The sequence below is a fragment of the Gymnodraco acuticeps genome, unplaced genomic scaffold (genome assembly GCF_902827175.1).
Source record: "Gymnodraco acuticeps unplaced genomic scaffold, fGymAcu1.1, whole genome shotgun sequence".
Classification (NCBI taxonomy): domain Eukaryota; kingdom Metazoa; phylum Chordata; class Actinopteri; order Perciformes; family Bathydraconidae; genus Gymnodraco; species Gymnodraco acuticeps.
Window position 1 is genome coordinate 41,351 of NW_022991804.1, and position 16,325 is coordinate 57,675.

General features: G+C 47.7%; 1 protein-coding gene across 1 annotated transcript; it reads right to left on the bottom strand.

Moving 5' to 3' along the window:
• Nucleotides 1-1,563: 1,563 nt before the first annotated feature.
• LOC117535234 (E3 ubiquitin-protein ligase TRIM39-like) lies at nt 1,564-4,714 on the bottom strand. The gene is made up of 2 exons (XM_034199628.1): nt 4,604-4,714; nt 1,564-3,839 (listed from the first exon to the last, which is right to left on the bottom strand). Exon 2 carries the CDS (start codon nt 3,828-3,830, stop codon nt 2,187-2,189), a length of 1,644 nt encoding a protein of 547 aa, XP_034055519.1. The 5' UTR covers nt 3,831-3,839; nt 4,604-4,714; the 3' UTR covers nt 1,564-2,186.
• Nucleotides 4,715-16,325: the final 11,611 nt, after the last annotated feature.

Below are 16,325 nucleotides of genomic sequence, written 5' to 3' on the forward strand. Positions count from 1 at the left end.
GCCAGCTTTATGAGTTGGTGGGGAAGGAGACAGTGACAAAGCAAAGGCGGTTAACAGAGATGTCAGTTCGTCTATCTTCCCTGTCTGGAGGTTGAAGTCTCCGAGAAGTACAGCGGGAGGGCCAGTTTCAGGGATGTGTGAGAGGAGATGATCTAATTCCTCCAAGAAGTCCCCCAAGGCGCCTGGTGGACGGGAGAGAACAACAATGGTTCATTGTATAGGATGGGTTACTGTGACGGCATGGAATTCAAAGGTGGAAGGAGTGAAGTTAGGTAGCTTGAAGAGGGAAAAGCTCCATTTGGGAGAGAGCAGGAGACCAGTGCCACCTCCTCTGCCAGTGGGTCTGGGTGTATGGGAGAAGGAATATGCAGTGGAGAGAGCTGCTGGGGTGGATGTGTTGGATGGAGTAATCCAGGTCTCAGTGAGAGCAAGGAAATCCAGAGACTGCAGGGAGGCGTAGCCAGAGATGAAGTCAGCCTTAGGAACAGCTGACTGGCAGTTCCACAGGCCACCTGAAACTAGATGTTGGATCTCAGTGGAGCATGTGGGATAGACGAGAGCAGGCCGGTTATATCGGTTAGGAGATACACGGGGCCAGTGATAATTGCGAGAAGACACATGAACAGGAATGGAGAAAATACACATGATTATAGCATGAGGGGCTAAACAACCAAAGAAAATAAAACACCAGCGATACTTAGCTCAATCTGAGTAGGATTTGCCTCCTCTTTGCCTCCCTCGTGACTCCTGTAGGACTCCAATGTCTTTGTCAGTCTTACTCCCGCAGGACTCTAATGTCTTTGTCAGTCTTAGCCTGTCTGACGCTCCAGGAAAGAGCTACCTAAAATGGACACCTGATTGCTGAGTTCTCACAGCTGTGGGGCCACGCCCCTTTAATTAGTTAACTCTCTGCAGCTGGTGGCCCTCAAAAGGAAATCGAGACTGGTTCCCTCCTGAGTTGTTATTGTATCTTTTCAGTGGCACGATGGTTTTACAATTACATTAAACACCAAGTTATAAAGTTATGAGTTTAACCCTTAATGCAGTTACACCTACTCAATAAAGCTCTTAGTATTCTACAAATGTTTAAATCAAAGTTAACCCTAGCAGTCAATTAGTTCAGTTTTAAGGTTTCAGTCAAATTACTTGTCCCAAGTTTCTGCCTGACAGATACTGTAGCGGTTTTGAGATGTAAAATCACAATTTCAGTCAGATCAACTACAGAGCATTGATACAGAGTACACACACTGAAACAGAGAAGTCTAAAGACAGAATGTTACTCACACAATTCTAGAAGTCACCAGTTGTTATCCTGTCAAAATCGAGTTGCACACTGAAACATATACAGCAATCTTAATGTCTATGATCAGCTGATCCAAGAGGTTTTAAAATAGTTTATAAAGCTTCAGAAGAACCAAAGCTGTCAGACAAACGTAGTGAGGTAGAAATATACAAATGGAAATAGTCAAGTACATTTTTTAAGCTACTTTCCTTAAGTTGAGAACTAGTGAAAACTGTTCTTCAGTAAGTACATAAAAAAAACACACAAAAAAACATTCTTTGTTCCTTTTTTCTTTTTTAACCCATTGAGGCTTTATTCAAACTATACAAGAGAGAGGTGGACGAAATAAAATGAACATCACACAACAGACAGCTGAGATGTAACATTTTCATTTCCCTCGTTTGTGAAACCACTGCAGCCTAATGTTTAATGATCAGATATTGTTGATTCTCGCAGTAACTGTCATTCAATCAATGTCCTATCTAACTGAATCTACCCTTATAAAACATACCAGACATACCCATCATCTCTCACTTTTAAACTTATAAAAAAAGGAAATGTATATATACAGTATTTTACGAATTAAAAAGGTGTGCATTACTTCCACTAGTTATGTGTGCAAGAATGACACTTTTTTAACAACATTCTGAGACAATAAATACTTTCTTGTCCCCCTGACATATAAAGAAGTGGCAAAAGTGTATTTTTGGGTAAATAGTTTTCTGATCACTTGAAGTTATGACGGCAGGTAGTGCAATCTGTATACTCAGTATTTTATGTATTTGTATGCGTCTCAAGGTGAACCATATGTGATCAGATTCTGAAAAATTAACAATGTGTACAATGTACACCACCCATTTAGTGAAAGTTAGTGTCTCTTTCTGTAGAAAATCAAAGGGTTGTTCTACTCGGTGTGATTGACAGGAGAGATGATCAGAGGGGCAGAGTTTTTACCACCATGATTAAGACAGGGACAAAATAATGGGTAGAGTTTCTCTTTGAAGCAGACGCCAGTGAAGGAGTAGATCAGAGCTGCAGCATCAACATCATAAAAGGAGACCAGACCCTCCTCATAATCCACAAACACCCCCACCTTCTCAGGCTGAGACTTCAGAGAGAGACGGACTGCAGGACCAGCACAAGCTGTGTACTCATTTCCATTCCTCAACACTATCGTCCAGTAACCATCCTGAGGAGACAGTGAGATGTTTCCCTTCCTCTTGATCGACTCTCTGGCCACTCCTAGATCCCAGTCAGTCTTTCCTTTAACCTGAACCTCGTAATAAAATCTTCCTGAAGAGAAACTCTGCTTTGCTAAAACACAAGTACAAGTATCAAATCTCTCTGGATTGTCTGGGAGATTCTTCTTCACATCACCATGTTTCACTTGTTTTCCATCATCAGACAGGATGAGTTTGGGTTGTGCTGTATCAGGATCAAGAGTCACCTCCTCCTCAGACTGCTGGACCCTCTTCAGCTCCACCTCAAGCAGCTTCTTCATCTGTTTCCTGAGCGTCTCCTCCAGCTGAGTCACAGCTCTCCTCACAGTCCCCTCATATGAAGGTGGACGGACCCTGACTTCTGTCCAGTTCTTGGTGGGTGGAGCAGCGTTCAGGGACGTGAAGCTTTGGAGGAGGTGGAGCTGGTCTTCAGAGCGTGAGAGCTGCTCCACCTCAGAGCTTCTCTTCTTCAGCTCAGAGACTTCCTGTTCCAGCTCTTTGATGAAGCCTTCAGCCTGTTCCTCTGTCTCTCTCTGCTTCTCTTTGATGGAGTCGATGAGCTCGGCCTGGCTTCTCTCAACAGACTCCTTCAGAGCGGTGAAGACCTGAACACCATCTGCTATCTCTCTGTCTGCTCCTTCCTTACTGAGCTCCACTGAGCGATTCATCTCCTGAATCTTCAGTCGTCTCTTGTGGATCATCTGCTGAATTTCAGCCTCTGTCTTTCCCAGCTCTGCCTTCTTTCCTTCATATTCTTCTTTCAGAGGAACAACATCATGTGTCTTGTGGTCTGAAACAGTGCAGAGCATGCAGACACACACCCGGTCGGTCTTACAGAACAGCTCCAGCTGTTTATCGTGCTTCACACACATCCTGCCTTCCAGGTTCTCCTCAGGGTTGATCAGCTGATGTTTCTTCAGGGCTGCTCTTGTCAGGTGAGGCTCCAGGTGAGTCTCACAGTAGGACTCCAGGCACACCAGGCAGGACTTCAGGGCCTTCAGTCTGGTTCCAGTGCAGGCGTCACAGGGAGCTTCTCCTGGTTTGACAACGTGTTGCTCTGAGCTGCTGCTGCTGGCTTTCTGTTGAGCTGACTGTCTGAACTGAGCAGCCATCTCAGAGATGAACGTGTTGACCAGCATTTCAGGTCTTGTGTGGAATAACTTTTTACAGTTAGGACACTGATAGGGGACTTTAGTATCCCAGTGTTCAGAGATGCAGGCTTTACAGAAGTTGTGTCCACATGGTGTGCTGACTGGATCAGTGAACACATCCAGACAGATGGAGCACAGAAACTGATCTTCAGTCAGCAGACAGCTGGCAGCAGACATGTCTTCACTCTGGGGGACAAAAGGTTGAAAAAAAACACAAATGCAATTATATATTCTCTATTTGCCAGTTCAGAGAGTCCTACTATGATTCCAAAAATGTAAACTACCCCAACGTTTTATGTTAGAAATGACATACATAGACCAATGACAACCAAAAACATTTAAGTTTTTTGTCTGTAAGAATTAAAATTCAAGTTAAAATGACATCTGGAAAATCATAGCAGTATTCAGTTTAAACTCTAAAAAAACACAATGTGTAAGCTCTAATAATTGTAGGGGGATTTTTCCATTGTTGAACAGGGGAGTGAAACCTGAGCATCACTGAAGTTGATACTAGTTGTTAAATAAACAGTAAACGTTATCAGCTTCAAAAGGCAGACAGCAGTTACTACAGAAACAGGTTCAAAGCTCAAGGCTGCTAACCACAGTGTACAAATTATATAAAATGTAATTGTCATGCCTTTGTATCAGCAAGACTTGTAACATAACACCAGATACCTTGCTTTGGACAGTCCAGAACACATCTAATACTTAGATAATATTTTTTTAATAAAGTCATTTATTAAATGTTTTCAAATACAGGAAATATGAAAATAAGTACAAGCTAATGCTAGCTTTGGCTGCATTCTGTCTAACCTTCCTCACCCAGAGTTTACATTGCATTATTGGCTGTTGCTAATATCTTAACTGACACATTTCTATAGTATAATATTCTTATATGAATCCAACTTTGACTAAATATTTAGTGAGTGATGTGTCTCTAGTGCACTCACCAGTGTTTGCAGAGATCCTGCTGTGTTGAAAAGAGCTGCTGAGTCGAGTGTTTCTTCAGAGAAACAGAGACACTGCTGTCGCTCAGACAATCTTCAGCTTTCATTTCCAGGACATTGAAATTCTTCTCTTACCGTATGGTTCCTCCTCTCAGGGGCAGTTTGCCAAGAGGGAGTGGAGGAAGAACTGTTGAGGCTTGTTATTTAACTTTGTGACGATGCATTTTACAACTGATCCAAGAGGCTTTCAAATAGTGTATTGAGCACAAGTAGGAATATTTTCTCAATATTAGGGCTGTCAAACGATTACAATTTTTAATCAGATTAATCACAGCTTTAAAATTAATTAATCATGATTAATCACCATTCGAACTATGTCCAAAATATGCCATTTATTTATGTATATTTTTGTGGGAATGGAAAGATAAATGAAAGAGGGCGGATATATCCATTTAACATACAGTATCTATGTTTATTATAAAACATTTCTGCGTGTCAAAATTAAAGACAACCGACACACCTATCAATCATCAAACCGTGGGGTCTTAATTCATACGTGTTGATTTCTATCAACGGGGGAGTACTTCAGGAAAGTCGACAGAAGGGGGGGGCGGCGGCTAGTGGAGTACTTCGTGACCACAGAGTGTGAATGTTGTGATCAGCTGTTTTAGCGCAGTTCTCCAGTGAAGAGGGGGGGGGGAAGTCTCCCTCCGCAGCCGGTTGGCGTAGTTTTAGCACAATTCCGTTGTACAGACCGACGTTAACAGCAACCCTGTCTGTGCACACGGAGACCGACTCTGTCGTCCGGTGATCTAACCGCCTTCTGGAAAAGCTTCACAAGTACGTCGGTACGCAAATGCGCTTTGTGACACAAGTGACGGTACGCATTTCAGATTACGCACATAACCTGCGTACCAGTTATGTGCACCTACTACAGCAAAAGTATTCTCCGTCGGGACTTCCTGCAACAACACCACGCCGTTATCAAAGATGTTCTATTGAGAAGACGATCACTACGTGACAAAAGTTTTCAAAACCGTGGCTGCTGAAATCAATCTTACTAACTGCTGTCTGTGCAATTTACTCCGCGAGTTGGCAGACTTTATTTCGCTTACTTTAACATCATTTTTCATGGTGGGGCTAAGCCATTTCTTGGTATGGGTGTAGCCTACCCCAGCCATACCCTGGCGCTGCCACTGGTGGCACGTATGGGGCGGGCCATTCTGCACATGCGTTAAATGCGTTAAATATTTTAACGCAATTAATTCAAAAAATTAATTACCGCCGTTAACGCGATAATTTTGACAGCACTACTCAATACATAAAGACATCTCTTTACACATCTGGAGATTTATAGCTATATTTTACACTGAACAAAAATATAAACGCAACACTTTTGTTTTTGCTCCCATTTTTCATGAGATGAACTCAAAGATCTAAAACATTTTCTATAAACATAAAATAGCCATTTCTCTCAAGTATTGTTCACAAATCTGAAAAAATCTGTGATAGTGAGCACTTCTCCTTTGCCGAGATAATCTATCCCACCTCACAGGTGTGGCATATCAAGATGCTGATTAGACAACATGATTATTGCACAGGTGTGCCTTAGGCTGGCCACAATAAAAGGCCACTCTGAAACGTGCAGATTTGCTTTATTTGGGGGGTCTGGGGGGGTCCGAAAACCAGTCAGTATCTGGTGTGAGGGGTAGGGTCGCTCGGTATGACTAGGTCACGTTAGGCCTTGTTAGGACTGGCTCACTTTATGCTGCGTTTCCATTACAGTTTAGGAGATCAGATTAATGATAAAAACCTAGAGGACATTATTCAACTTCTGAAATCCTCCTCCTGCTGCCTTGATATTATTCCAACAGGATTTTTCAAAGATGTTTTGCATGGCCTCAGATCTACTTCATATAGTAAACAAATCTCTTCACTCAGGTATTTTTCCACAGGCCCTGAAAACTGCAGTCATTAAACCGCTCTTAAAAAAGAATAATCTAGATGGTTCAGTAATGAACAATTACAGGCCCATATCAAACCTCCCATTTCTAGGTAAAATCATTGAAAAAGTTGTTTTTCAACAGTTGAGTAATTTCTTGCATTTAAATAACTGTTTTGATGTGTTCCAGTCAGGCTTTCGTCCAAACCACAGCACTGAGACTGCTCTTGTAAAGGTCTTCAATGACATCCACTTAAACACAGACAGTGGCAGAACTTCAGTGTTAGTATTATTAGATCTCAGTGCTGCGTTTGTCACTGTTGACCACAGCATATTACTAGACCGACTGGAAAACTGGGTGGGACTTTCGGAAACAGTTCTAAATTGGTTTGAATCCTACTTAAAGGACAGAAACAACTTTGTTCTATATCGGTAAATACACATCTGAGTTGACAAATATGACATGTGGGGTACCTCAAGGCTCCATCTTGGGGCCTCTTCTCTTTAACATCTACATGCTACAACTGGCTCAGATAACAACAAAATAAGTTACCATAGCTATGCGGATGACACACACATTTACGTAACAATTTCACGAGGAGACTATGCTCAAATTCAAACACTGAGTAAGTGCATTGAACAAATCAATGACTGGATGTGTCAGAACTTTCTCCAATTAAACAAAGATAAAACTGAGGTAATGGTTTTTGGAGCCAAGTCAGAACGTATAAAAGTTAGCGCTGAGCTTCAGTGTGCAATGTTCAAAACAACAGATAAAGCCAGAAATCTAGGTGTAGTCATGGACTCTGACCTGAGTTTCAACAGTCACATTAAAACAGTTACTAAATCAGCCTACTATCACCTAAAGAACATATCTAGGATTAAAAGACTAATGTCACAGCAGGATTTGGAAAAACTTGTCCATGCTTTTATCTTCAGTAGACTCGACTACGGCAATGGTGTCTTTGCAGGTCTCACTAAAAAATCTATTAGAAAGCTGCAGCTGATTCAGAACGCCGCTGCTCGAGTCCTCACTAACACTAAGAAAGTGGATCACATCACTCCTGTTCTGAAGTCTTTACACTGGCTTCCTGTGTGTCAAAGAATAGATTTAAAAAATACTGCTGCTGGTTTATAAAGCACTGAATCGTTTAGGCCCAAAATACATTTCTGACCTCCTGCTAAATGATGAACCATCCAGATCTCTCAGGTCTTCAGGGACTGGTCAGCTTTCTGTCCCCAGAGTCAGAACTAAACATGGAGAAGCAGCGTTCAGTTATTATGCTCCAAATATCTGGAACAAACTCCCAGAAACCTGCAGGTCCGCTGCAACTCTGACTACTTATAAATCCAGGCTGAAGACTTTTCTTTTTGCCGCTGCTTTTAATTGAACTATTCATATCTTAAACTGCACTGTAACTTTTATCCATGTATTTTTTCTTTTAATGTTTATTTTATTAGCTTTTCTTTTTAATGACTGATTTTAAATGCCATTTTCTTAATGTCTTTCATTTTTTGTAAAGCACTTTGAATTGCCTTGTGTTGAAAGGTGCTATATAAATAAACTTGCCTTGCCTAGCCTAGGAGCTGGGGCAGTAACTATACTAACGCAGTGTAGGCGGAGCCGTGACGTCATCTTCAATGCGAACCACAGAAAAACAACATCAGCCGTTAGCCGTTAGCTGTTAGCCCTCAGAGCTCACAGCTCCTCATATCTGTTCAGAAACTAGACAAAAGTTAAACAAGTTCAAACCACAGACTGTCTGTGTCATGGAGAATACAGTCGCTGGTTTATTTATGTCTGTAGGCCGTTGTTGTGAGTGTGGACAGTCGGAGCATATACTGCGTTAGCTTAGCCGATCTCCATTCAGAAAACACGCATTTTAAAAGGTTTTTCGCCTGCCGTCTGTCTGCAGACTTGTCAAAGCATTAATTCATGGTTTTTACTAACCGGTATCAGTATGTTGTTACTACTTCGGCATCATTTTGAAATGTGTATTACAATTAAATCACGGTCAAATATGTTCATTTTGTTGTAGTTGTAGCTCCCTTGCCAGCGATTCTCTCTCTAGTTTAGCATACTCAGCCCGACTCAGCCTGGTTGTTGGCCCAGAAAGTACCTCGATTTTATGGGGCCAGAAAAACTGTGAAATAGTACCCGCTAGCCGGAACCACCCCTAGTGGAAACGCAACCAAAAACGGGCCGGGCACGGCATGCTTAAAGCGAGCTCCGCGCTGTAGTTGAAATGCGCCATTATAGTCCCTGTCTAAGAGCAGCTTGTGAAACATTTCCTCTTCACTGAACAAACTGTTTGAAAATCGGTCTTTACTTAAAGTGGACCTATTATGCCAAATTGGAAAAATATATTGTAGGGCCATACCTATTAAAAACATGTCTGTGAAGTTTTTTGCTTAAAATACCAAACAGATTGTAGCCAAGCCTCATACTGCTCATAGCCCTCTATTGCAGCCCTGTTGCAAACAGGCTGATTCTGCTTTAAACCACGCCCCTTTGTAGCGTCACGCAGCTTTCCGCTGCCACCAGGAGATCTCAGCTAAACGCTGCTGTGATTAAATGCCATGTTATGCTCCTAACCACTTCAAGCTTTATTTCTGAAACAGTATGGAGCTCAAACCTTTCTCTCTCGCAGGGTTTACCACAAGGACATTATGTTACACATATTCTCTCCAGTAGCCTATAGCGTTAGCTCCATGGCTAGCTCTGAGTGTTAGCATGCTTAATAATGTAAACACACAGCATATTACTCCGAAAACAAGCCGCGCATTGCTTCTGATACAGCACATAGCTTGACATGTTCTTTTTAAGTGTTTACCGCTAGAACAGTGCCATTATATGTATTATATATATATATATATATATATAACAACTATACTGGGACGTGTCACGTGTGCCGGAGAATATAGGCTGGGACGTGTCACGTGTTCCGGAGAAAATAGGTTGGGACGTGTAATGTGCGCCGGAGAATATAGGTTGGGACGTGTCACGTGTGCCGGAGAATATAGGTTGGGACGTGTCACGTGCGCCGGAGAATATAGGTTGGGACGTGTAACGTGCGCCGGAGAATATAGGTCGGGACGTGTCACGTGCGCCGGAGAATATAGTTCGGGAGGTGTTACGTGTGCCGGAGAATATAGTTCGGGAGGTGTTACGTGTGCCGAGAATATAGGTTGGGACGTGTCACGTGCACCGGAGAATATAGGTTGGGACGTGTCACGTGTGCCGGAGAATATAGGTTGGGACGTGTCACGTGCGCCGGAGAATATAGGTCGGGACGTGTCACGTGTGCCGGAGAATATAGGTCGGGACGTGTCACGTGCGCCTGAGAATATAGGTTGGGACGTGTCACGTGTGCCGGAGACGATAGGTCGGGACGTGTCACGTGAGCCGGAGAATATAGGTCGGGACGTGTCACGTGTGCCGGAGAATATAAGTTGGGACGTGTCACGTGTGCCGGAGAATATAGGTTGGGACGTGTTATGTGCGCCGGAGAATATAGGTTGGGACGTGTCTCGTGTGCCGGAGAATATAGGTTGGGACCTGTCACGTGTGCCGGAGAATATAGGTTGGGACCTGTCACGTGTGCCGGAGAATATAGGTCGGGACGTGTCACGTGCGCCGGAGAATATAGGTCGGGAGGTGTCACGTGTGCTGGATAATATAGGTCGGGAGGGGTTACGTGTGCCGGAGAATATAGGTCGGGAGGTGTTATGTGTGCCGGAGAATATAGGTCGGGACGTGTCACGTGCGCCGGAGAATATAGGTTGGGACGTGTCACGTGTGCCGGAGAATATAAGTTGGGACGTGTCACGTGTGCCGGAGAATATAGGTTGGGACGTGTCATGTGCGCCGGAGAATATAGGTCGGGACGTGTCACGTGTGCCGGAGAATATAGGTCGGGACGTGTCACGTGTGCCGGAGAAAATAGGTTGGGACGTGTTACGTGTGCCGGAGAATATAGGTTGGGACGTGTCACGTGGGCCGGAGAATATAGGTCGGGACGTGTCACGTGTGCCGGAGAATATAGGTCGGGACGTGTCACTTGCGCCGGAGAATATAGGTCGGGACGTGTCACGTGTGCCGGAGAATATAGGTCGGGACGTGTCACGTGCGCCGGAGAATATAGGTTGGGACCTGTCACGTGTGCCGGAGAATATAAATTGGGACGTGTCACGTGCGCCGGAGATTATAGGTTGGGACGTGTCACGTGCGCCTGAGAATATAGGTCGGGACGTGTCACGTGCGCCGGAGAATATAAGTTGGGATGTGTCACGTGTGCCGGAGAATATAGGTCGGGACCTGTCACGTGTGCCAGAGACGATAGGTTGGGACGTGTCACGTGTGCCGGAGAATATAGGTTGGGACCTGTCACGTGTGCCGGAGAATATAGGTCGGGACCTGTCACGTGTGCCGGAGACGATAGGTTGGGACCTGTCACGTGTGCCGGAGAATATAGGTCGGGACCTGTCACGTGTGCCGGAGACGATAGGTTGGGACTTGGGACGTGTCACGTGTGCCGGAGACGATAGGTCGGAACGTGTCACATGTGCCGGAGAATATAGGTTGGGACCTGTCACGTGTGCCAGAGACGATAGGTTGGGACGTGTCACGTGTGCCGGAGAATATAGGTTGGGACCTGTCACGTGTGCCGGAGAATATAGGTCGGGACCTGTCACGTGTGCCGGAGACGATAGGTTGGGACTTGGGACGTGTCACGTGTGCCGGAGAATATAGGTTGGGACCTGTCACGTGTGCCGGAGAATATAGGTTGGGACCTGTCATGTGTGCCGGAGAATATAGGTCGGGACGTGTCACGTGTGCCGGAGAATATAGGTCGGGACGTGTCACGTGTGCCGGAGAATATAGGTCGGGACGTGTCACGTGTGCCGGAGAATATAGCTTGGGACGTGTAACGTGCGCCGGAGAATAAAGTTCGGGAGGTGTTACGTGTGCCGGAGAATATAGTTCGGGAGGTGTTACGTGTGCCGGAGAATATAGGTTGGGACGTGTCACGTGCGCCGGAGAATATAGGTTGGGACGTGTCACGTGTGCCGGAGAATATAGGTCGGGACGTGTCACGTGCGCCGGAGAATATAGGTCGGGACGTGTCAGGTGCGCCGGAGAATATAGGTTGGGACATGTCACGTGCGCCTGAGAATATAGGTTGGGACGTGTCACGTGTGCCGGAGACGATAGGTCGGGAGGGGTTACGTGTGCCGGAGAATATAGGTCGGGAGGGGTTACGTGTGCCGGAGAATATAGGTTGGGAGGTGTTACGTGTGCCGGAGAATATAGGTTGGGACGTGTCACGTGAGCCGGAGAATATAGGTTGGGGACGTGTCACGTGTGCCGGAGAATATAAGTTGGGACGTGTCACGTGTGCCGGAGAATATAGGTTGGGACGTGTTACGTGCGCCGGAGAATATAGGTTGGGACGTGTCACGTGTGCCGGAGAATATAGGTTGGGACCTGTCACGTGTGCCGGAGAATATAGGTTGGGACCTGTCACGTGTGCCGGAGAATATAGGTCGGGAGGTGTCACGTGTGCCGGAGAATATAGGTCGGGAGGGGTTACGTGTGCCGGAGAATATAGGTCGGGAGGTGTTATGTGTGCCGGAGAATATAGGTCGGGACGTGTCACGTGCGCCGGAGAATATAGGTCGGGACGTGTCACGTGTGCTGGAGAATATAAGTTGGGACGTGTCACGTGAGCCGGAGAATATAGGTCGGTACGTGTAACGTGCGCCGGAGAATAAAGTTCGGGAGGTGTTACGTGTGCCGGAGAATATAGTTCGGGAGGTGTTACGTGCGCCGGAGAATAAAGTTCGGGAGGTGTCACGTGTGCCGGAGACGATAGGTTGGGACTTGGGACGTGTCACGTGTGCCGGAGAACATAGGTTGGGACCTGTCACGTGTGCCGGAGAATATAGGTTGGGACGTGTCACGTGCGCCGGAGAATATAGGTTGGGACATGTCACGTGCGCCTGAGAATATAGGTTGGGACGTGTCACGTGTGCCGGAGACGATAGGTCGGGACGTGTCACGTGTGCCGGAGAATATAGGTTGGGACCTGTAACGTGCGCCGGAGAATATAGTTCGGGAGGTGTTACGTGTGCCGTAGAATATAGTTCAGGAGGTGTTACGTGTGCCGGAGAATATAGGTTGGGACGTGTCACGTGCGCCGGAGAATATAGGTTGGGACGTGTCACGTGTGCCGGAGAATATAGGTCGGGACGTGTCACGTGCGCCGGAGAATATAGGTCGGGACGTGTCACGTGCGCCGGAGAATATAGGTTGGGACATGTCACGTGCGCCTGAGAATATAGGTTGGGACGTGTCACGTGTGCCGGAGACAATAGGTCGGGACCTGTCACGTGTGCCGGAGAATATAGGTTGGGACCTGTCACGTGTGCCGGAGACGATAGGTTGGGACTTGGGACGTGTCACGTGTGCCGGAGAATATAGCTCGGGACGTGTAACGTGCTCCGGAGAATAAAGTTCGGGAGGTGTTACGTGTGCCGGAGAATATAGTTCGGGAGGTGTTACGTGTGCCGGAGAATATAGGTTGGGACGTGTCACGTGCGCCGGAGAATATAGGTTGGGACGTGTCAGGTGCGCCGGAGAATATAGGTTGGGACATGTCACGTGCGCCTGAGAATATAGGTTGGGACGTGTCACGTGTGCCGGAGACGATAGGTCGGGAGGGGTTACGTGTGCCGGAGAATATAGGTCGGGAGGGGTTACGTGTGCCGGAGAATATAGGTTGGGAGGTGTTACGTGTGCCGGAGAATATAGGTTGGGACGTGTCACGTGAGCCGGAGAATATAGGTTGGGACGTGTCACGTGTGCCGGAGAATATAAGTTGGGACGTGTCACGTGTGCCGGAGAATATAGGTTGGGACGTGTTACGTGCGCCAGAGAATATAGGTTGGGACGTGTCACGTGTGCCGGAGAATATAGGTTGGGACCTGTCACGTGTGCCGGAGAATATAGGTTGGGACCTGTCACGTGTGCCGGAGAATATAGGTCGGGACGTGTCACGTGCGCCGGAGAATATAGGTCGGGAGGTGTCACGTGTGCCGGATAATATAGGTCGGGAGGGGTTACGTGTGCCGGAGAATATAGGTCGGGAGGTGTTATGTGTGCCGGAGAATATAGGTCGGGACGTGTCACGTGCGCCGGAGAATATAGGTCGGGACGTGTCACGTGTGCCGGAGAATATAAGTTGGGACGTGTCACGTGTGCCGGAGAATATAGGTCGGGACGTGTAACGTGCGCCGGAGAATAAAGTTCGGGAGGTGTTACGTGTGCCGGAGAATATAGTTCGGGAGGTGTTACGTGCGCCGGAGAATAAAGTTCGGGAGGTGTTACGTGTGCCGGAGAATATAGTTCGGGAGGTGTTACGTGTGCCGGAGAATATAGGTTGGGACGTGTCACGTGTGCCGGAGAATATAGGTTGGGACGTGTCACGTGTGCCGGAGAATATAGGTTGGGACGTGTCACGTGGGCCGGAGAATATAGGTCGGTACGTGTCACGTGTGCCGGAAAATATAGGTCGGGACGTGTCACTTGCGCCGGAGAATATAGGTCGGGACGTGTCACGTGTGCCGGAGAATATAGGTTGGGACGTGTCACGTGTGCCGGAGAATATAGGTTGGGACGTGTCACGTGGGCCGGAGAATATAGGTCGGTACGTGTCACGTGTGCCGGAGAATATAGGTCGGGACGTGTCACTTGCGCCGGAGAATATAGGTCGGGACGTGTCACGTGTGCCGGAGAATATAGGTCGGGACATGTCACGTGCGCCGGAGAATATAGGTTGGGACCTGTCACGTGTGCCGGAGAATATAAGTTGGGACGTGTCACGTGCGCCGGAGATTATAGGTTGGGACGTGTCACGTGCGCCTGAGAATATAGGTCGGGACGTGTCACGTGCGCTGGAGAATATAAGTTGGGATGTGTCACGTGTGCCGGAGAATATAGGTCGGGACGTGTCACGTGTGCCGGAGACGATAGGTCGGAACGTGTCACATGTGCCGGAGAATATAGGTTGGGACCTGTCACGTGTGCCAGAGACGATAGGTTGGGACGTGTCACGTGTGCCGGAGAATATAGGTTGGGACCTGTCACGTGTGCCGGAGAATATAGGTCGGGACCTGTCACGTGTGCCGGAGAATATAGGTTGGGACGTGTCACGTGTGCCGGAGAATATAGGTTGGGACCTGTCACGTGTGCCGGAGAATATAGGTTGGGACCTGTCATGTGTGCCGGAGAATATAGGTCGGGACGTGTCACGTGTGGCGGAGAATATAGGTCGGGACGTGTCACGTGCGCCGGAGAATATAGCTCGGGACGTGTCACGTGCGCCGGAGAATATAGGTTGGGACGTGTCACGTGTGCCGGAGAATATAAGTTGGGACGTGTCACGTGTGCCGGAGAATATAGGTTGGGGACGTGTCATGTGCGCCGGAGAATATAGGTCGGGACGTGTCACGTGTGCCGGAGAATATAGGTCGGGACGTGTCACGTGTGCCGGAGAAAATAGGTTGGGACGTGTCACGTGTGCCGGAGAATATAGGTTGGGACGTGTCACGTGGGCCGGAGAATATAGGTCGGGACGTGTCACGTGTGCCGGAGAATATAGGTCGGGACGTGTCACTTGCGCCGGAGAATATAGGTCGGGACGTGTCACGTGTGCCGGAGAATATAGGTCGGGACGTGTCACGTGCGCCGGAGAATATAGGTCGGGACCTGTCACGTGTGCCGGAGACGATAGGTTGGGACTTGGGACGTGTCACGTGTGCCGGAGAATATAGCTCGGGACGTGTAACGTGCGCCGGAGAATAAAGTTCGGGAGGTGTTACGTGTGTCGGAGAATATAGTTCGGGAGGTGTTACGTGTGCCGGAGAATATAGGTTGGGACGTGTCACGTGCGCCGGAGAATATAGGTTGGGACGTGTCAGGTGCGCCGGAGAATATAGGTTGGGACATGTCACGTGCGCCTGAGAATATAGGTTGGGACGTGTCACGTGTGCCGGAGACGATAGGTCGGGAGGGGTTACGTGTGCCGGAGAATATAGGTTGGGACGTGTCACGTGAGCCGGAGAATATAGGTTGGGACATGTCACGTGTGCCGGAGAATATAAGTTGGGACGTGTCACGTGTGCCGGAGAATATAGGTTGGGACGTGTTACGTGCGCCAGAGAATATAGGTTGGGACGTGTCACGTGTGCCGGAGAATATAGGTTGGGACCTGTCACGTGTGCCGGAGAATATAGGTTGGGACCTGTCACGTGTGCCGGAGAATATAGGTTGGGACCTGTCTCGTGTGCCGGAGAATATAGGTCGGGACGTGTCACGTGCGCCGGAGAATATAGGTCGGGAGGTGTCACGTGTGCCGGATAATATAGGTCGGGAGGGGTTACGTGTGCCGGAGAATATAGGTCGGGAGGTGTTATGTGTGCCGGAGAATATAGGTCGGGACGTGTCACGTGCGCCGGAGAATATAGGTCGGGACGTGTCACGTGTGCCGGAGAATATAAGTTGGGACGTGTCACGTGTGCCGGAGAATATAGGTCGGGACGTGTAACGTGCGCCGGAGAATAAAGTTCGGGACGTGTCACGTGTGCCGGAGAATATAGGTCGGGACGTGTCACGTGCGCCGGAGAATATAAATTGGGACGTGTCACGTGCGCCGGAGACGATAGGTTGGGACGTGTCACGTGTGCCGGAGAATATAGGTTGGGACCTGTCACGTGTGCCGG

Coding starts and splice junctions, on each gene's coding strand:
- LOC117535234 (XM_034199628.1), bottom strand. CDS start 3,830: ATGTCTGCTGCCAGCTGTCTGCTGACTGAAGATCAGTTTCTGTGCTCC.